The sequence below is a fragment of the Tursiops truncatus genome, chromosome 19, assembly GCF_011762595.2.
Source record: "Tursiops truncatus isolate mTurTru1 chromosome 19, mTurTru1.mat.Y, whole genome shotgun sequence".
Lineage (NCBI taxonomy): Eukaryota > Metazoa > Chordata > Mammalia > Artiodactyla > Delphinidae > Tursiops > Tursiops truncatus.
Window position 1 is genome coordinate 27631511 of NC_047052.1, and position 21366 is coordinate 27652876.

Below are 21366 nucleotides of genomic sequence, written 5' to 3' on the forward strand. Positions count from 1 at the left end.
GTGCCTTTACATTGTAGAGGTTGGTGTGCTCACCCCAGCCCCAACCATCCCTGCCCCTGCAAGTCCTGTTACCGAATGACTTGGATGCCAGACCCCTGCGCCAGCCCTTCAGCCAGAAGCCAGGCTCCATAAGCTGTGATCCGATTCTTCTCCAGGCTTCCCGACGGATGGCGGAGGAAGGGGAAAGAGACTGACGTGAGATGGTGAGATGGGGAGGAGGCGGCCGGAGGGGTGATTCCCTGTGTCCCTTCCCTGTGCCAAGTTGGGCGGGGGGAACAGAGGCTCCCCACACATGTGCTTAGAGAACTCAACATTCAGCAGTGCAGCGGGAAGGCGGAAGGCTGGGACCCAGGGAGAGCTAAGCTTGACAGGGGCTTGGAGTGCACCGGAGTGAGCAAATCCAGGAGGGCTTCCTGGGAGTTAGGGGCCTGACCCAGTGGACTCTTGGCTTTCCCCAGGACACGGGTCCCCCTCTGGTCCTCCCCACCCCCTTCTGGCTTCCCCGGATGTGCCCCTCATACTCCATTCTCTTCAGCCGGCCCATCTGCGGCAGGACCCGGGCCAGTTCAGCAGCTGCCTCATCCCCGAGCAGATTCCAGGACAGCCTGCAGGGTAGGGGTGCCAATGTCAGTGGCAGGAGAGCAGTGAGGGTAGAGACAGGGGGCAGGTGGGGAGGGCTGGGGGCCACGGGGATGGGGGAGCGCCACGGGGTCCTGCGGGCCCTCCCTGAAGGCTTTACAAGGCACGGGAGGCTCCTTCCTACCTCCCCACCCCATTCCCGAGCCGGTCATCCCTCAGAACCCAGACAGCTTAGGAGCTGGCTGTCCTGAGAGTTCAGAACACGAGGTCTGTGGAAACATCATGATCCAAACTTCCACCGTGCGTACGCCTCCATCCTGACTTTGCTACATCCATGTACCGCCTGTATTATTTGTTTCATATTTTTCTTTAAATCAGTCCTCTGTCCTCTCTTTTTTTTTCACTTTAAGAAACTGATCTTAGGAAACATTTATCACTGCTATCAATGAAAGACTTGTGTTAAGGACCCTAAGTAGAAGGTAGTTACAAGGATAAATACAGTGCAAACAATGGTATTAACTTCTGGCTGGAACCTGCGTCCTTCCTAAGGCGCTAACCCTGTGGTCTGCCCCCTGCTGGCTAAAAAGGGATAATCACCAGTGTTTGGTGAGTTAGCCCTGATCTGAGACTTTGTCTTTGGTGTAAAGTAATGAGAAGAATTAAAATCTTCAGGATGCAAACCTAAAATCTTGTAATCCCTTGTGTCCTGGACTTAAGGAAATCCCATTTTCTTCCATCATGCTCAGGGTCCCAGGCTAGTCCTGGCAATCTAGTTTATCCCTGAGGCAGTACTGCCAGGCCCCAAGGTCTGAGCACCTCTGATGGCCAAGAGGGAGGTGGGCCTGGCCAGTGGGCAGGTCGGGGGGCCTGCTGCTTTCAGCCACTCCTCACTACCAACAGCTGGTTCGTAAATCAAGGCTCCATAAACCCAGTGAGGTAGTCTATCCAGACGCTTCCCAAAGGGACAATCGGGAAATGGTTCTAACCATCTCCATCTGGTCCACTGCCCCTCTCACCCTCCACAGATGGGGAAATGGGCAGGAAAGGGTGAATGGCTTAGACAAACAACACTCGCAGCTCAAGTGTTAAAACTTCCTCGAGAGGAGCTTTGAGAAAGAATGACCTTCCCTGTACAAGATGGGAAGACCTCCAGGGAGGAAGGAACCAGGCCCCCAGGTGCCCACTTTGACCAGCTCAGGGCTCTCCCAGGCACTCACATGATTTCTTCCAGGGCCGGGCAGAGGACGAAGCTGGCAGTGAGGGGCTTGGCAGTCTGGTTGTCAATCTCACACGACACCAGGCTGGAGATGGAGACGGAGAAGGGGATGGGAGGGAGGTATCTGAGTCAGGGGCACCCTCAGCCTAGTGGCCGTCTCCACACCCGGCAATCACAGCAGGAGGAAGCGGAGTGGCCAGCATCTGGGGCAGGCTGGGAGTCTTAGGAAAGTGCCCCCTCTTTTTTTAGTTCCAGGCTCCCCCCATACCTGAGGCCTCTGTCACTTCAAAAGCCTTCCCAGGTATCAGGCTCAGCCAGGGAAGGACTGCCCCCTACAGCACCCCAGCTCCCCGGGTAGTCAGAGGAGGCTACTTACTCGATCTGCCGGAGCAGTGGGAGCCCCAGACGGAAATGTGGGACCCCTCCGGCCAGGTTGTTCTCTGCCAAGCTGCAGGGCAGGGGAGACACCTGTGAGAGGAAGCCCCAGACCACCCCCCGGGCCTGGCCCCCTGCCCAGGCTCCGCGGCCTCTACTCACCTGATCTCTTCCATGTGTGGGCATCCATCCAGGGCCTGGCCCAGGCTCAGTGCTCCCTCTGGGCCAAGATGGCTGGATGTCAGGCTGAGGAAAGGGAAGGGGTGAGGGGAGCCTGGGGGACCAGGTATGGGAACTGGGGGGGCTAGATCCCCCCACCCTGAGCCTTGTCTCAGGCTGCACTGCCAGACCTTTGACAGTCTCTGGGTAACTGCCACCCTAACCCCTCTCCCCTCCACATAGGACCTGGGTGGGTCTCAAGGGCCCTGGCTTTGGGGTCTGAGATCCCAAGTTCAAGGCCTGGCTCCTTGATGTATTCATAGGGTAAGCTTTCCACACCTCCCCGGGCTTTAGTTCCCTTGCCTGGAAAATGGAGCAAGTAGAAATCCCGGCCTCACAGGGCTCAGATGAGACCATGGACATAAACTGTAAAGTGGCAGGTCGCTTTTCTCCTGCATAGCCCTTTGCTGACACTTCCTCACTCCCCCTCGGAGACTGGCTCACAGGGTACACTGAGCTATGAGGAAACTGAGACTCAGAAGGGGCAGGGGCTTGGCCAAGGGCCCACAGGGGGCTGGTGGCAGAGCCAGGACGAGGCTGGGTCTCCTGATCTCCGTGCCCCAGGCTCCAGAGGCAGGGGAGAAGCTGGTGGGGGAGGGGCAGCCAGCCCCAGCACACGCCACGGTTTCCCCTAAGGCAGGGCAGCTCAGCCGATGGGAGCCTCGGTCCCCTAGTGCTCCTTGGGGAACCCCTCACGCTAACCCTGCACACACCGCGGGCAGGGGGCCACTCACTGCAGGACCCTCAGGTGCCGGGGCAGCCTCCTGGCCAGCCCCAGGGCTGTGGGGTCTCCCAGGGCGTTGTAGCCGAGCCTGGAAGAGGAGAGGGGATGAAATTGAGCACCAGGTTGGCCTGCTCCATACCCCTGCCCTGTGCCCACTGGGGGACCCAAGGGCCAGGTGGCCTGCGGGGACACAGAGGGCAGCCCACCCGGGCAGACACTCACATCAGCTCCTCTAGGTGCCTGCAAAGCGGGAGACACTCCGCCAACCGTGCTCCCCCTGCCGGGCCGATGCCATTTCCTGAGAGGCTGAGGAGGGGCAGACGTCAGACCCTTGACTCCCCCGTCCCCCACCAACGCCACCACATCTGCTAGGGCCCTAAGAGACAGCACTCTCGCCACACGCTGTCCCAGCCTGATGGGACGGAGAGGCCCAGGGAAGAGCAGGGGCTGGGCTGGCTCAAGGTCCCCAGATCAACAGTTCCAGGAGGTAACCAGCCCCAGGGCCTGGACACTGAGGTTGCGGGCGGGGGGAGCTAGAGTCTCCCTGGACCGTGGTGTAGCTGCTGAGGACCCGTCAGGAGGGCTGGCCACTCACTCTATCTTCCTGAGCTCAGGCAGTCCCGGCAAGACAGCAGCTAAGTTCTGGGCACCGGTGTCTCCAATCTGGTTGTGGCTCAAGCTTGGGGAGAGAACAGCAGGGGAATTGCAACCATCAGCCTGCCACCCATCTCATCCTGTCTGTGTCCTCATCCCAGAAGAGGAGGCCAATGTCTAGAGAAAGGCCTCAGCCACAGTGATAAAGTCCTCTCGCCCTATGTTGGGTGAGGACTCCAAACTCTTGTCTTCTGTTTAGGATGTTCTCCCTGGTGTCTGACCTGAATCCTTCTTGCTGCAATCAACACTCTCATATCCTGTCTTTGGGTTTCCCGAGGTTCTGGGTCTGGGGTGATGCAGTATATAAGTGGGTGAAGGTGATGACACTAGGAAGTGAGGAGTGTCCTCCAGGAGCCCCTTGCTTCTGTCACCTTCCCCTGCCAAAGCTGTCTTGGGTCTGGGGGAGGGACAGGCAACTCACCCTAGCTCCTTTAAGCTGGTGGCAGCTCTCAGACTGGAGAAGCAGGGCCAAGAAGCCTTAGTCAGGAGTAAAGGCATTTGCAAGTGCAGTGCTAAGAACTCCACAGTTTGCAAAGCCTTTACACTTCCAGGAACTCATATGTCAGTCACAAAACGTCCGAGGGAGGGGGATGGGCAAGGTGGGCAGACGGTACCTAATACCCAGAGGAGAATTCGGAGGCCCAGGGAGGAGGTGATGGGCCAAAGACCCCCAGGGCCTCACAGGCAAGGTGGAAATGAAAGGCCAGAGCCATTGGCCTGGAGCAGTGGCCACATTTTTTTGGTTCGGCCAGGCTTTGCCTCTGCCCCTATGTCAGGGATCTTCAGGCCAGCCCGGCTGAATGTCAGTTTCATGTGTCTCTCACAACTCATCCTGTTCTAATCTATAAAAATAGTGGGCTTTTCCTTAAACCCAGTCTATTTATGGTCTTTTCTGCACTTGACCACACCCTGCCTCTGTGAATGGGGGGAAGAGACAAACGAAACAGAACAGCTGATGCAGAGGTATTAGTCTGAGGATTGTTTGTTTTGTTGCCTTACGTTTTGCAAATTAATTTTTAGGGAACTGCCTTTCGGTAAATTAATTTGGGGTGAAATGAGCTGGTCCCCCAAACTCTCTGAGCTCATCTCCTACATGCTCTACCCTGCCAGAGTGGGGGACGGGGACTTGGATAAAAACAAAACAATGCTTTGTGTCATTGCTTACGTTTGTTTAGAGTCACAGTATTTCATATTTTGAAAAATCACATGAAAAGAACATGTGCTATTTGTTTCTCAAAGTGGCCAGGGGCACAAGGGCAGAATATCAAGGTCATCAGCTCTGAGGCTGGACCATCGCTACTCAAAGTGTGGTCTGTGGCCCCCAGAACTGGCATCACCTGGGAGCTTGAAATGCAGAATCTAGGCAACCCACAACCGTGAATCAGAAACATGAACAAGAACAGAGGATGAATTTGTGCACATGAAGGGTTGTCCTAGGACTTGGGCTCAGCTCCTTCAGGTCACTTGTGTAGCGCAGAGGAAGCTGGTGGCAGTAAAAGGCAAGAGCTGTGACACCGACCTGGGAGGGTTATAGGAAGGTGCCGAGGACAGGAGCCACAGAGGGTTCTCAGGGAGGTGCCCCAGTGTTTCCCTAGATGGGTGGTCCCAGCAGAACTTGGAAGTACTCCTATGGGGTCACTTGGTTACTCACCGGAGGCTCTGCAGGAGGGTCATGTGGCTTAGTCCTTGAGTGAGTGCAGCCAGGGTAGAGGCGCCCAGCGGGAGGTGGCTGAGGCTGGAGGAGAGGAGGCCACAGGAGGACTTGGCATACTGGGCTTGGGTCCCTGACGCAGACCTTGAGCGCTCAGCAATGCCCAGTGATCTCCAAGACAGCCACTTACATCCACACAGTGTAAAAAAAAACCCCAAAACGGTACAAACAAAACTGCACTGGGAAATCCAAATGCTGTTTTCTCTGTAAGAATGATTACAGCCATCCAGGCAGCAGTTCTGTATTCTGAATCACACTAGACCCAGACTACTGATCAGTCATCATAGTGACCACATACTAAGCACATGCTAAGGGCCATTTAGAGATGATATGTTATAGTTATCCCCATTTTACAGATGAGGCACACTGAGGCCCAGCAGTCACACACAGAAAGTGGCAGCATCAGGAACAGAACCCAAGGCTGTAGGATTCCCATTCCTGGGCCCAACCATGTGTTACCCATGGACCATGCTCCTTATGGCCCCACCTTGGGCAGGAGAGAGGAATAATAATAATAACAGTAATAAGAATAACAGCAGCCAATACTTGTAGAGTGTGAATTCTGTACCAGGCTCTGTTCTGAGTGCTTCATGTGTGTGATCTCATTTAATCCTCACAGCCACTGAGGGGGTAGGTCCAGCTGTTATCCCCAGAGTTAAGATGAGGAAGAAGACAGAGAGAGGTTGAGTACCTCGCCTAAGCTCACACACTGAGGTACAACCCAGAGGTGACAACCGTCCTGGTTTGCCCGGAACTGAGGAGATTTCCAGGATGCGGGACTTTCTGTCCCAGCTCAACTGGGACAGTTGGTTACTGTGCCAGGAGTTGAACCCAGGTGGTGTGGCTGTTAACTAGCACCTACACCCCTAACCATTTCACCCAGAGGGACAGGTGGGAAAAGTTGGCTGGATCTGAGGGGAGCTGCTTGTTGGAGAGGAGACACTCAGAAACGACAGATCTGAAACTGGAAGAGGCCTCTGGGGAGTGAAGATCCATCCCTTTCCTTCAGACAGAAAGGAATCATTGGGACTTCCCTGGCGGTCCAGTGGTTAGGACTCTGTGCTCCCAATGCGGGGGGCATGGGTTCGATCCCTGGTCAGGGAACTAAGATCCCGCATGTCCTGTTCTCTGAAGCACTTCCAGCTCCTGGCTCTGGCCTGGGTGCCCAGGTGAACACACATATATGTTAAATGCATGAATGAGCCAATGGATGACCTCATTGGGCCTCCAATTCCACCCCAAATAAAAGCTTCCAGAAGAAAGGGAGGCTGAGCAGAGGTGCAGGCACATGGGGGGAAGCCAAAGAAACATCTCAGTGGGAAGACAGTGGACCCTCTGGTCAAAGGTCTCCCTAATACCACCCCCTGACCCCTGCCAGGATATGCAAAGAGGGACGAAGTGGTAGAATTTCATTCATTGTTAAGGGGCAAAAAGTCAGAGAGCTGCTTTTAAACTGTATTCAAAAATGTGTCCAGGGCTTCCCTGGTGGCGCAGTGGTTGAGAGTCCGCCTGTCGATGCAGGGGACGCGGGTTCGTGCCCTGGTCCGGGAAGATCCCACATGCCGCGGAGCGGCTGAGCCCGTGAGCCATGGCCGCTGAGCCTGCGCGTCCGGAGCCTGTGCTCCGCAACGGGAGAGGCCACAACGGTGAGAGGCCAGCGTACCGCAAAAAAAAAAAAAAAAAAAAAAAAAAGTGTCCAAAAAATCTGGAGGAAAACTCACAAACTGCTCATTTACAGAAGTTTTCCCAGGGGGTGTCATTGCCAGGGATTTCATGTTCGTTGTTACATATTTCTATGATGATGGAACTTTTTATAATTCGTGTGTATTTTGGGTCAACGGATAAACTTAGAGATTAAAAGCAGAAGATGCCTTGTCAAGTGTTCTGTCTCGATACTGTCGCGTCTGTGCAGGATGGGGACCCGTCCTTTAGACTGAGGCTGTTTCCACCGTTTCTGAGAATTTGGTGACTCCAAATTATAGGTGAGAGTAAAAGTTGCCAGTTACTAAGGAAACGATTGTAGGCACATGGCAGTGGTCATCCATGGGTATTTTTCCTGCCCAAAGTTTGTCTCCCTGTCTTGTGTTAATAGTCCCCTGAAATACCACCCCTGACTCAGTCCAGATAATTGGATGGGCATGTGACCCAGATCTGGCCAATCAGATTATCGTGTGCTTAGAGCCACAGTGATTGGTTTAGGGGTGGGCATGTGACCTGGGCTAGTCCAGTGAGACTTATTCTAGGGACTTGTGTTGTAGGTACAGGGAAAAAGGTGCTGGTAGAAAGTGAACCTGCAGCTGCAGGAAGAGCCTGCCTGAGGATGAAGTAAAGAGATGGGGGGTGGGGAGGAGAGAGGGAGGGGAAGGGAGGGAGAGAGAGGGAGGGAAGGAGGGAGGAGGGGGAACAAATAGAGAACCTGGATCCAGCCAAGCCTGAAATCAGTTGCCTTATTATTTTCTGTGACACGGGTTAATACATTTCTGGGTTGGGTTGCTTTGACTGAGTATTCTGTTTCTTATGATCAAGCATTTTGATAACACCCAGAGCCAGGTAAGGAAGGAAAAGGGAGGGCATTCAGCTCACCTGAGTCCATCCAGGAGATTGACAGTGGTGTTCACTAGAGATGCAAAGGTTCTTAGACATGCCCCCAACTCCCCCGCTCTCACCGCCATTAACCACCACCACTTACTCAAGCCTCTTCAGCCGGCGCTTGCCCTCAAGGGCCCCCGTCAGCACCTTGGTACCCTCCTCGCCAAGTTGATTGTTAGACAAGCTGGAGGGGACCAAGCATGAGGTGAGGGTTAGACAAGCCTGCCCAGCCCCTGGAACTGAGCTGTCAAATCAGCTCCCCTTACCACCCCAGTCCCCCCAGGAGGCTGGCTCTGGGTCCACAGATCCCAGACCACCCTTCCTATCCAGGCTGCACAGGGTCAGGCTCTGGGGTCCCCGAGGAGGTGGGCACTGCAGTCACAGCTGACCCAGCTGAGAAAGGATGCCCTGGATGAGGGCTGCACCAGAGGAAGCCAGGGACAAGTGACACACACACACACACACACACACACACACACACACACGCAATGATCCCTTCTGTCCCTTAGCTCTCTCTCTACCCAACACCCAGAGCCGCTCTAGGCAGAGAAGGACGATGAGCCCCATTTTACAGATGAGGCTGTCCAAGTCTAGAGAGGCACAGTTATTCGCCCAAGGTCACTCTGAGTGAGTGATAAAGTTGGGACCAAGAACCCAGTGCTCAGCCTTCCCCAAGCCACACCCAGAGTTGCTGGGCTTCATCAGGGAGAAAAGCGATAGGCTGAAGTCCCACCACCTACTTTAACCAAAGGCACAACTGTCCTCCCCACCCTTTGCCTTTGCTGGGCCATCCCCTCCCGGACCCTTCCACCCCACAACTCACTCCAGTTCCTCCAGGTGGTGACAGCGGCTTAGACCAGATGTCAGGTGGGCTAGCGCACTGGAGCTCACACAGCTGGAGGTCAGCCTGGTGGGGGTCAAAGGGCCAAAGGGAGGCAGGTCAGGTAGGAGCTCTGGGTCTTGGGAGCTCTGGATGCTGATGGCAGAGGGCAAGGAGGTGGGGTGGGGAATGGTTCCTGGGGGGCAGTGGGAGGGGACCTTCCTTCCCTTCATAAATCTCTCCCATCAGGGAATCTTTAAGTCAAGACATAGCTTGGAGGCAGGAACATGGACTAGTTGAATACTTGTTTAAACCACAATCATTCAGGTAGCAACTTCACAATGTCTGTCATAATCAGGCATCACTGTGAAGTCTAGCTAGTTACTGTCATTTACCATGAGCTCTGCATCTTTATTTAAACAGAAAATGTAGCAAGTATTGGAGAGGGTGTTAAAGATATATTAGTACCAAAAGGAGACCTTCCCCCTGATGTGATCGGTTGAATTAAAAGAGAACTGAGAGTTACAAAAGCTCCACTTTGCAACCATCATCCTTGATATTTGATTCAGGCAAGAATTATCAATGGATGCTAAAGTTCATGGGTGAAAGTTTGAGGAAGACCGGGATATTTACATCATCTTAAGGTATCTTCCTACCAGATAACTGGTTAATTACAAAGGGAAAAACAGTAGCTTTGCAAGTGAAGAAACCTGGCAGACACCACCTTAACCAGGAGATCACAGTTAACATCCCCAGTAAGGGGACAAGTAGGCATCGTGTGCCTCCCGATGTGACACACTGAGATGAACACAGCAGCACCTCTGTGATATTCCTGCCCCAAATGCAGAACCTAAATCTAAGCATGAGGAAACAGCAGAGAAAGCCAAGCAGAGGGCATTCTACAAAATACCTGCCATGTAAATGTCATGACAGCGTGAAACACAAAGAGGGGCTGAGGACACATTCCAAACTGAAGGAGACTAAAGAGAGATGACAACTGAACCCAGTGTGTGATCCTGGATGGAATCCAGGACTGAAAAAAAAAATGCAATAAACATTATTGGGACAATTGGCAAAATTGGAATATAAACTGTAGCTTAGATAATAGTAGGATATCAATGTTAAACTGCCTGAATTTCATACTTTTACTGGATTAGGGGAGAGAATGTTCTTGTTCTTAGGAAATTCACTGAAATATTAAGGGGCGAAGGGGCATAATTATACAACTTACTTTCAAATGGTTCAGAACAAGAAAGGGGGGGTGGAGAAGAGAGGGGAGGGGTGAGGAAGGAGGAAGGGGAGAAAAGAGCAAATGTGAAAAACTGACAAAGGGTTAATCCGGGAAAATGGCATATGGAGCTTCTCAGTCTTCTCGTAACTTTTCTATTAGTTTGCAATTATTTCCAAATAATAAAGAGAAGAAAAAGAAAGAGCATTCAAAAGGGAATCACCTTCATGCCACATGGCCATGTAGATGACCGTGAACCCTGGCATCATCTCCAGGGTCATGCGTGGTCCCAGCCCACGGGATGGGGACACAGAGCTCCTTTGAGCGCAGGGTTGGGGAGAACAGGAAGTGTGGGGGCGGGGCTGAGCTGCAGGGGGCGGGGAGGGTGGGGGAGGCCCTGAGTGAAAGTCTTGTCTGCATACCGGAAGTGCTTCAGCTCAGAGAGGGACAGCAGGAGGCTTTGTAGCAGCAGAGCACTGGCTTCACAGAGGTTCACCTGGGACAAGCTGAAAAGGTCCAAGCATATTCCAGAGGATTTCAGGCTGGACACACCTCAGGGATCAAACATCACACAAAGATGGGGAGGCCAAGAGAGGGGAAAGGCCCACCCAAGAGCTCCCAGTGGGGCAGGGCTCCCCTCTGCCACCCTGGGGCTCTCCCCCACTGGCCAGGTGTGATTCTCTCCTGCAGAGGGAAGCAAGAATGCTGGCACAGCCCCACACTCTGCTCATCTCCATCCTGCACTGGCCAGCCTCTCACCTATGGCCTGGAGCGGGCACTGGGGTCAATCAGAGAACACAGGGCCCCAGACAGCGTTTCAGGCTGCTGACCTGAGCTGCCGCAGCCGGGCGCAGGTCTCCATCAGCTGCCTGGCAAGAAGGCTGTGGTGGGTCCCAAGGTCACAGTGAGCCAGCCTGGAGGTGGAGAGGGAGGCAGCAGCTTCTAAACACCTGGTTCAGTACCAGGGACTCAGTCCCTACCTGCAAGGAGCGTTTCTTACAGTGGTAAATAAATGCTAATCAAATAAAGTCCACCAATTTACTAATCAATCATGGGAAGTACTGTGAAGGAGAGGTCAGGATGGGGCAGCTGGTATGGCTGTGCAGGTTGTTCACTGCACAAGGAGACCCAGCCAAGGAAGTGAGTTGGGGTTGAGATCCAGGTATGGTCTAGTCCTCACAATGTATACTTGCAGGGCTGCATTCCCCCAAAGAGGTGACATGTTAATTTCCAGAAACGTGCTATATGGATTAGAGGAGCTGTGACCCCAGGCATCTGTAAGAATGGAGGATGGGAGGACTTGACTAAGTCTGGGTGGGTTGGAGGGGCCTCCCTGAGATGGTGGCATTTAAACTGAGACCTGAAGGATGAGGTCGAGTTAGCCAGGTGAAGAAGGATGAAGAAGGAGAGGGAGGAGAGAATATTCTGGGCAGGAAACAGCCTGTGCAAAGGCCCTGAGGTCAAAGAGAGCAAGGTGGTGTTTAAGGTACTGGAAGCTTAGCTGGAGCCTAGACTGGGGTTTGGGGTAGGGATAGATAGCATGAAGAGGTAGGTTGGGCTAGATCTCACAGGCCATGTAGAGACTTTGGGCATCAAAGGACTCTGAGCAGGGGCATGAGAATTATTGGTCAGAAGCAGCAGTACCCCCCTCTCCCCCTCCCTCCATCACCAGCCTCTCTCTTGGGGCCCCAGGTACTGGGTCTCACCTGAGGGTCATGGCTTCTGCGTTCTCCTGATGGGGAAATTCCAGCTGGATACAGAGCTGCTGCTGGGTCTCGGAGATGCTGAGGAGGGAAGGGGTAGCCAGCGTGAGGCCCACAGCAGCTTTCCCGTATCGGCTGTGCTGGGACTGGGGCTGCTCAGCGGACTGAGCTCCCAGACCCAGTGGGGATCTGGACATAGGTCAGTGAGACACCAGCGCCTTTGCTCTTAGCTAGTCCATGGGGTCCTGGCACCTCTGGTCACAGAGCCATGGTGTGTGTTACTGTCACCAGAGGCCCCTTCCAGACAAGCAGCATGGACTTCCAGCAGTGTCTGTCTGGGATCTAACAGCTCTTTGTCTTGAACCTGGGGCTGCCTCCCTCTCTCTGGTCCTGCGGCTTGCCTACTGCACAAGTCCCAGCAAGTATGTGTAGCCCCTCACATATGCCCCAGGAGCTCCTGCCGTCTTGGGGACCCAGAGAACTCACTAGGGATGCAGCTATTACCCCACAGGACAAGAGACCAATGTCTAGATGACGGATGGTCCCAACGGTCATGAAAAGATGAAGAACTCCTCCCTGGACTTACCTTATTTCAGTGATGTTGCCTGAGGCTTGGGCACAGACTTCTAGCAGCGTGAGCACCCCGGCTTTGCCCACCCACGGCTCCTCCACCCTGTCACAGAGGTGGACACAGACGAAGGTCGCCTAGGGTTAGTGGGGGCGGGGAGGAAAGTGCCAAGGGGGCTGCCTAGAGGCTTTCTGGGTTTTGCTGATTTTAAAAACAATAAAATTTAAAATTAGGCATAAGCATAAAACAGAAAATTAACATCATCCTTGTTCTAACAGTTATACAACCATCCAAAGGGAAAATATTATTTTTTTAAACAATATTTTTAGGTTTAAGGAAAGGTCTACATAACGTCACGTTGCAAAGATAAGGAAAGAAAACTGTATATGAAACATGATCCCAATTTTGTATTTAAAAAAGGAAAAATATATATGGAAAGGGAAAAACACATATGGTGAGGAACAGGGAGATAGAGCTGTGAGAAAAATATATTAAATGTTAATGGTGATTGTTTCAATTGTAGAATTCTCTTGAAGTGTTTTTATTTTATTTCTTCTTTAGTTTTCAGTATTTTCTGAACTTTCTACAATGTGTATGCATTAATTTAAAGATTTTTTTGGATGTGAACCATTATTTAAAAGTCTTTATTGAATTTGTTACAATATTGCTTCTGTTTATGTTCTGTTCTGGTTTTTTGGCCACAAGGCACGTGGGATCTTAGCTCCCCGACCAGGGATTGAACCCACGCCCCATGCATTGGAAGGCGAAGTCTTAACCACTGGACTGCCAGGGAAGTCCCTGTATGAATTAATTTAGAAGCAGGAAAAAAGAGAGCTGTTTAAAACATTGCTGCTTCTAAAGTTATGTTGAATTTTTTTTTCAAAGTACTATTTTCTTCTTACGTTCTTCTGGGCTTTCCACAAATTTCTACGAGGAGTACACATTATTTTTAGAGTAAGACAAGTTTTATTTTAAAATGCTATTTGGGGTGATCTAGCGATTCTACACCAAAGAATTGAAAGCTGAGATACAGAGATATTTGCACACCTACGTTCGTAGCAGCATTATTCAAAATAGCCAAAAGGTGGAAGCAACCCAAATGTCCACTGATGGATGAATGGCTAAAGAAAATGTGGTGTGTACACACAGTGCAATATCATTCAGCCTTAAGTAGGGAGGGAAATTCTATAACATGGTACAACAAGGATGAACCCCGAGAATATTATGCTGAGTGAAATAAGCCCATCACAAAAAGACAAATACTGTATGATTCCGCTTGTAGGAGGCACCTAGAGGAGTGAGATCCACAGAAACAGAGTAGAAAGGTGAGTAGAAAGCCAGGGACCGGGGGGAGGGGAAAACGGGGGGGCGGTTAACGGGTACTGAGTTTCAGTTTTGCGTGAAAAGTTTCGGTTACACAGCAATGTGAATGTACTTAACACTACTGAACTGTGCACTTAAAAATGGTTAAGATGGTAAATCTTATGTTATGTGTATTCTACCACCATTTTTAAAAATGTCATGTTGGGGAACAACCAGACTCTATGTGCCTCATCGTGGGCTGAGTTGACAAGTGCACAGTATTGGCCATGAAGTAGGTATTTTTAGACACAAATCCCATGGAGCCTTTCCAGTTCCAGGAGAGTCAGGGGTTAGAGGAACAAACTCAATGACATCACAAGGAAGCACCAGACAGAGCCAGAAAGTGGGACGGTCTACAGCACAGGGGACCGATTTTGTCCACGGTTCACCCATTAAGAGTCCGAACAGCCATCACCACTCCATGCAAATGGGGACCTGGACGGGATCCTGGATCCAAAGAGCCAGCCGTCCCATCTGGGGAGAGCGGGGAATTTGAGATTGGACTGGGTAATACCTGACACTAAGGAATTGCTACTGATTTTTGTAGGTGTTCTAATTCAACTGTGATTGTGTAGAAACTGTCCTTATTTTTTAAAGACTTGTGGTGAAATATTTTGGAGTGATATTTTATGAGATCTATAACTTACTTTAAGACACTTCAGCTAAAAAGTAAAAATTCGAGGCAAATATGGAAAACCAGGAACAACTGTCAGAACTAGGTGATGAGAAAATGAGTTTTCAGAATTGTTTTTCTACTTTTTGGAATCTTCTGTTTTTCTCAAAGTTTTAAAATGATCGCAGTGAACATACAAACATGATATTTGTTACATGTTATTTCTGACCTCAGCTCGGTGTCCTTTTCAGTTTCCTCTTTTTCTGAAGTCTCCAAACATAGGCCCCACCTTGGGGAGGGAGGCTTCTCTGTGCCTGAGCGGGTTTCTGGGACTAATGGGCAGGGTGGTCCTACCGGCAGGTGGCAGGGCTCTGGACGCAGGAAACGGCTAAGACCATGACCTCGGGGGGATCCATACTTCAGAGCCCACCTCTGCCCCCCATTCCCACCACGGCCCCCTCCCAGGGTCACGGGCAGGCGATACCTGAGAGTGAGAAGCCCTGCCGGCCACTTTAGCAGACCCAGGAGGATGGTTAGCTGCTCCAGGCCCAGGAAGCACTGGGTCAGCCTGCAGACAGAGGTCAGTTACCAGAGAGGTTCTGGCAGGGACTCTCCACCCCTCAGCTGCCCCCACGGGCGGGGCCTGGTCACTCACGTGAGCTCCGTCAGCCGCAGGGCCTGGCTCAGGCCAGTGGCCAGTCTGGGCACGTGCTCTGGCCCGAAGCTGCACTCGCTCAGCCTGAGGGCAGAGGGCAAGGGTCAGAGTTTGGGCGAGGCCTGTTGGGACTGCCAGGACCCACGGGGGAGCCTCCACTGAGTGCGAAGGCCTGAGAAAAGGCCAAAGATGCAACCCCTGCTCTGGGAGCTTCTCTTCTCTTTGGAAAGACACCTCCCAAGAAGGTGCGAGGAGTCAGTCATTTACTGAGCCCTGACTATACGGCAGGCCCTGGGCCAGCCTCTGGGTGCGCCATGTGAGCACGCAGGACTGCCTGCCTTACATGTAGTATCTCACTGAACCCCAAAAGCATCACCTACAGACGGAGAAAGTGGCCAACCCGAGGACACACAGCTGGTAAGAAGTAGGGACAGATTCGGGTTTCAATCCAAGTCAGCCTGACTCCACACCCCAAACCCATGACCGCTTCCCTAGTCTCCAGTACCACCCTAGTTCAGGCTCCCTCAGGGGCAGGAGGGACTGGGATTCTTGCTGTGGCCCTGCCCTCCCACTGCCTGGCCCCGTGTGGCCGGCAGACAGGCCTCAGGACACTGTCTCACAGACAGACGGGCTGAGAAGAGGGCCCAGCACAGCACCACGGGGCCGCTCCCTCTCATAGACAGGGGCCACCAGAGGTGTCCAGGAGGGGCTGACATTTGAGGTGGGTCTTAAAGGATTAGGAGAATTTGATCTCAGAAAAGGTAGGGAAGAAAACGTCAGGCTGAGTGCGCAGAAGCAGGGAAGCTTCATCAGGCAGTGCGTGTTTGGTGAACAAAGATCCCTTGTGGCTGGATTTGTGCGCACGTGTGCTGTGTGTGTGGGTGGGTGGTATGTGGTGTGTATATACTTGGTGTGAGGGTGGTGTGTGTGTGGAGTGGGGTGGGGGGAGTGAGGAGGAATATGGCGGGAGGTGACAGCCAGATCAGACTCTGAGGGAGAAGACCAGGCCAAGGAATTTGGACTTTATCCTGAGGGTAATTGGGAGCCCCCGAAGGGCTTTGAGCAACGGAGTACCACATTCAGATGTGTGTGTTGGGAAGACCCCTCCAGGTGCTGTGGGATGATTGGAGGAGGCCTAGCCAGAGGCAGTGGACCGATTCAGAGGCCACGACCAAAGGTGAAGTAAGACATGTAGAGGAACTAACCCAAGGCTGAGAGAGACAGACAGAGCTCAAGGCTACCGGGGGGGATAATAATAACAGTAATAATAAACAACTGATACAACACTCAAATAAGCCAGGGCCTTTCCAAGCACTTTATATATATTAACTCATTCAATCCTCACAATAACCCTAAAGGGTAGGTCTCACTATTATTCCCATTTTACAGATGAGGAATTGAAACACAGAGAGGTTAAGTCACTTGTCCAAGGTCATACAGCTGCTAAGTGGTAGAACTAAGATTTATCCCAAGTGGCTCCAGAGTCTGATCTCTTAACTCAGAAGCCTCCAGACTTATAGTTAGGACGTGGCTAAGGGGCACAAATACCACTCAAAGGCCCAGCCCAGGGGCTGGAGGTAAGGGGAGATTGGGGCAGATGTGGGGGAGAGGCAAACCCAGGCAGTAGCTTGAAGCAGGGTGTGTGAAGGAGGAGAGGACCCAGAGAGGAAGGAGGCATGGAGGCCACCACAGGGTCAACCTCCTCTCCCTTGTCCCCCCTTCCCGTCCCCCCAGACCAGAAATTACCTCAGTGTCTTCCTAGCCTCTTCTTGTCGGGAGAAGTGAACCCAGAAGCTCTGCTTGGAGCCCAGGCTGCAGAGAGAGGGGTGTATGGAAGCCGAGGGCCCAGCTTCGCCGGCATCCTTGGGACCCGGGCACCAGGGGGTGCGGGAGGGAAGGGGGCTGGGTCTTCAGGGGCAAGGGCGGGTGGAAGCCACGGGAGAGACCCTTGATGACCAGAGGAGAGACCTGTGCCGACCCGAGGAGACTCCCACCTCCTTCTTCAAGGACCCCAAACCTGGTGTTCCCTAACCCGTGGCCTCCCTAGGCCCTGTGGCACACGGGCCTCAGAGGATGGAAACTATGATCCTACGTGCAGTGAACCCTGAGACTCAGAGAGGGCGGAGGTTGCCCAAGTCACACAGATGGAGGGCCACTGAGTGTGCGAGTCTTGCTTCCCTACCAACGTGGCACCAACGTCGCCTTACTTCACTGAGGCCTCCCGGATACGTGGGCAGGAGGGGAGAGTCTCCACCAGGCACAGGACACTTTCCTGAGAGATACCGTTGTGGCTTAGACTAGAAGAGAAAAGAGGTTCAGGATGGGGGGGGTGGGGGAAGCACCTCAGTGGAGCCCTGCCCAGCCCCCCTCGTCTCTTCCCTTCCAGCTGTCATCTCCCAGAGTAGCGTCCTCAATGTCCGAGTGTCCGTTCTCCAGGTGGAGACACTGAGGTCCAGAGAGAGGCCAGAGGGGCGCTATCCCCACACGGGACAGGTCAGGCACCAGACTGTGAGTCTTTGAGAGCTGCCCCTGTGGTCTGAGACTGCGTGATGATGAGGCCAGGCTGGCAACTCCAGCCCCACAGGGGTCAGGGATGCCCAGAGCACAAGGCCCAGCTGCCTAGCAACGGGTTGTATCCTGGCTCTGGCCGCCAGTCTCCCAGGTCACTGGGGCGACTGAGTGAGTGAGGATGACTTCCTAGGGACCCTCCCTGCTGTGGCGACATCCGCAAATCCGTGTCCCATAGATTTGGTCAGAGGAGCTTCAGGGATGGGATGGACCAAGAGCCAGGACAACTGAGACCCAGCAGCTGGTTAGAGATGAACGGTTGCTCCCTACCCGGAGTCAACTTGGATCACCAAGCTTTAGTCACAGCCTCTCCTGGGTGTCTGGTGGGAGCTCTGCCCATAGTGGGCAATGAGGGAAGGAAGAAAGGACCCAAGGTAGGCAGGGCTCAAGGTAAGAATCAGCCCTTTCCCCTCCCCAGCCCTTGTCCTCTGCAGTTCTCTAGGGATGACTCAAAAGAAGCCCACTAATGTTCTTGGCCCTGGGGAGTCTTCCTCCTTGCTGTCTTTGAAGCTGCTCGACACTTACTCAAGTGAACCGGAGATGGGCACCTGAGGGAGACATTCCAGGAGGCACCTGAGCCCGGCATCACCCAGCAGGTTTGCTGAAAGGCTGCAAGAGGTACGAGGAGGTTGTTGGTGCTCAGACGTGCCTTCTCTTCAGTTACCATCACTGCTACTCTACCCACTCAGCACTGCCATGATCCCCTCCACCACTCTGCACTACTTCTGTTCCAACAGCACCATCATCACCACCAGCACCATCCCATCACTGCTACTAGGCATCACCACTAGAATTATCACCACCATCCCCCTCACCAGCACCACAGTTAACCAGGCCTCATCTTCCCGTTCAGTATCTGGTGACCACTCCCAGGACTCAAGTGCCTCCAGCAGGCTTTCAGGGGTTAGAGAAAAACCAATTAGCTTTTACCATGCACTTGGCCTGCATCCGTTGGGAGCCATAATTTTTGAACAAGAGTAAATTCAGGAAAAAGAAAGATATTTGGAGGATGTATTTATCCATCATATTTCTTCTTTAATTTGAGAATGCAATATCTGAAATTGCACCGGAAGACTTTCTTATTTCCCTTCATTGTAGCATTCTCTGGTTTTAGCTACAGTTTCAGAAACAATATAATCAGCATGCCCGGGAATATCTGATTTTTGTCCTGCATCTTTGAACTCATTTTGCCCCTGATTATGACACTTTTTTTTTGTTTTTTGCGGTACGCGGGCCTCTCACTGTTGTGGCCTCTCCCGTTGCGGAGCACAGGCTCCGGACGCGCAGGCTCAGCGGCCATGGCTCACGGGCCCAGCCGCTGCGCGGCATGTGGGATCTTCCCGGACCGGGGCATGAACCCGTGTCCCCTGCATCGGCAGGCGAACTCTCAACCACTGCGCCACCAGGGAAGCCCCTGATTATGACACTTTTAAGCCTTGTTTATTTTGTCTTTTCCTGAGAAATTTTAAAAATGAAAAACTAGTTTGTCTCAGGAAGACACTTAATAAAGTAATCTTTAAAATAAGCAAAAGTTCCCTCTATAATGAAAAAACAGGAAAACTTAAAGACATCTTGCTTATTCATCTTTCTTTAAAATACATGATTTTCATCAGCCGCATTTCTCTCCTTGGCCACATCACAACAGGAACTTAAATTGTGTTTTTTCGGGTAGACAGCTCTCTTTACATCCTGCTTGTCCTAAGCTGGACTCCTAACAGTTTTGAGCAAAGACTGCATCGTACTAGTTGTGTGACTTAGGGCAGGTTCTTAAACTCTCTGTACCTCAGTTCTCTCATCTATAAAATGGGGATAATAGTACTTAGGGTTGTTGGAAGGATAAAAAGAATATGTAAAGCACTTAGGACAGTGGAGAAACTACTCAATAGGTATTAGCTTTGTTTCACCTACCCATGCGGGCTGCACTATTTGGGCACCCAAGACAGGCCACACAGATACCACTTCTCATCCATACGACAGCCCACAAATCCCCACCCTCCAGGGCCCTCCGCAGGCTGAGGCATTTGTTGCTCTTAACCACCTGCCAGGCCAACCAACGGATCCCTTCTTTCAGGCCCCACCAGCCAGCAGAGCTCCAGTGCCCTGATCAACATGAGGCCAAGGGGCTCCTGTGGCCCTTTGTGAAGGGCTCCCCAAATTAGATCAAGGGCATACCCTGAATTAGCTCCACCATGGTGGCAGTGGGGAATGGTAGGGATAAAATGGGGACAGAGAAACCACGTGGACGTGACTGAGTCCCAGGCATCCCATGCCCTGTTAGCTGGTCCTAACAGAGAGGACCAGCTGAGTGCACACACACGCATGCACACACACCCTGTCGGTGCCACCCAGGCACACGCTCCCGGGCTCCTCTCCCCCCTCCTGCCCGACTTACTCCAGCTGACTCAGGTCTTCACACTTGCTCAGCAACCAGCAGAGCGGCTCCACATGCTCCTGGCTGAGGCCGCAGCCTGTGAATCTGCTGCAGGAAGGGGTGCAAACCGGGGATGGGGCCACTCAGACCCTCTGCCCTGGCTAGTCCTGGGTGTGGCCTCTGAGTTTCAGCGGGGCCTCACCCAAGCTTGGATTCTCTGGAAACATCCAGCATCCACCACTCCCACCTCCCTCCACAGCAGATCCCACCAACATTCTCCCTCTGGGGAGGTGGTTCTCAAAGTGTGGTCCCCGACCACCCCCACCAGCATCCCTTGGGAACTCGGTGAGAGGCATGTTCTGGGAACGCAACCCAAATGCGCTGAATTAAAAGCTCTAGGAACAAGGCTCTCCAGACTGATTCTGATTCAAGGTGAACTACAGCTCTTGGCGGTCACTTTAATCGACAGACATGAGGGTGGAGTGGAGGAGACTAAGGGTGATGTCTGCTCCTGCAGAGGGTTATTGATGCTGGAATCAAAAGTAATAGTAAGTGTCTTTGAGAGGCCTACACCGAGACTACACAATAAGGTAAATGAACAGCTTACGGCCAGCCAGCAACTTAAAAAAAAAATCTTAAAATGAGAAAGTACCTAAAACCAGTATCTAAAATTTTTATCATTGTTACTCTCCTTCATGATTTTTTCCATAGTCCTAAATTCCCTACTACCCTACTGTTTACTTCATATTTTTATTTAAAAAAAATTTTTTTTTTTTTGCAGTACGCAGGCCTCTCACTGTTGTGGCCTCTCCCGCTGCAGAGCACAGGCTCCGGACGTGCAGGCTCAGTGGCCATGGCTCATGGGCCCAGCCGCTCCGCGGCATGTGGGATCTTCCCGGACCGGGGCATGAACCCGTGTCCCCTGCATCGGCAGGCAGACTCCCAACCACTGCGCCACCAGAGAAGCCCTACTTCATATTTTTAAATCAGCTCATTCTTTTTATTTAATGCATTTATTGGAAAGGGAAACCCTGTATCACTCACTCCAATGGAAAACTGGGATTGCCTGCCCCAAACAGACCATAAGCATAAGGATACAGGAAACGGGAGCAAAATATCATCATTAAATTCGAGCCAGACACTGGCACCTGCTGAGAGCTCTCTCTTTGTTTAAAAGGGAGCTTAGCAAATGTTAAGAGGTGTTGTAGACACACTAACACCTAACTGAGGCTTCCTCTTGGCCTTAATCAGAGAATTGAAAAGGGAGGAATTCAATGAAGCTGAAGTACTCTACCATCGGCCCAACCTCCTAAAAATCATCCCACCCTGGTCTTTGTCCTACATTTTGGAAATCACAGACTCGGAAACTATGAAGGTATTCTAGAGGTCACGATAGTGTTGGGTTAAGACA

At 52.2% G+C, this 21366-nt stretch overlaps 1 protein-coding gene across 12 annotated transcripts in view; it reads right to left on the reverse strand.

The window, feature by feature from the left end:
* NLRC5 (NLR family CARD domain containing 5) overlaps positions 1 to 21366 on the reverse strand; it is a 92656-nt gene that overhangs the window by 1966 nt on the left and 69324 nt on the right. For 5 of the 12 annotated variants that reach the window (XM_033845687.2, XM_073795554.1, XM_073795553.1 and 2 more), the window contains 21 exons: positions 19977 to 20063; positions 18110 to 18193; positions 17224 to 17313; positions 16763 to 16828; positions 15017 to 15100; positions 14846 to 14929; positions 12405 to 12491; positions 11822 to 11899; positions 10946 to 11029; positions 10538 to 10621; positions 8891 to 8974; positions 8168 to 8251; positions 5419 to 5502; positions 3709 to 3792; positions 3336 to 3419; positions 3124 to 3201; positions 2333 to 2416; positions 2172 to 2243; positions 1797 to 1880; positions 522 to 605; positions 73 to 156 (listed from right to left, as the gene is read on the reverse strand). In XM_033845687.2, coding sequence (XP_033701578.1) covers positions 73 to 156; positions 522 to 605; positions 1797 to 1880; positions 2172 to 2243; positions 2333 to 2416; positions 3124 to 3201; positions 3336 to 3419; positions 3709 to 3792; positions 5419 to 5502; positions 8168 to 8251; positions 8891 to 8974; positions 10538 to 10621; positions 10946 to 11029; positions 11822 to 11899; positions 12405 to 12491; positions 14846 to 14929; positions 15017 to 15100; positions 16763 to 16828; positions 17224 to 17313; positions 18110 to 18193; positions 19977 to 20063 — 1734 coding nt within the window. Of the gene's footprint in view, positions 1 to 72; positions 157 to 521; positions 606 to 1796; positions 1881 to 2171; positions 2244 to 2332; positions 2417 to 3123; positions 3202 to 3335; positions 3420 to 3708; positions 3793 to 5418; positions 5503 to 8167; positions 8252 to 8890; positions 8975 to 10537; positions 10622 to 10874; positions 11030 to 11821; positions 11900 to 12404; positions 12588 to 14845; positions 14930 to 15016; positions 15101 to 16762; positions 16829 to 17223; positions 17314 to 18109; positions 18194 to 19976; positions 20064 to 21366 lie in introns of those variants that run through there. The other 7 variants (XM_073795557.1, XM_073795552.1, XM_073795556.1 and 4 more) reach the window with 6 other exon arrangements.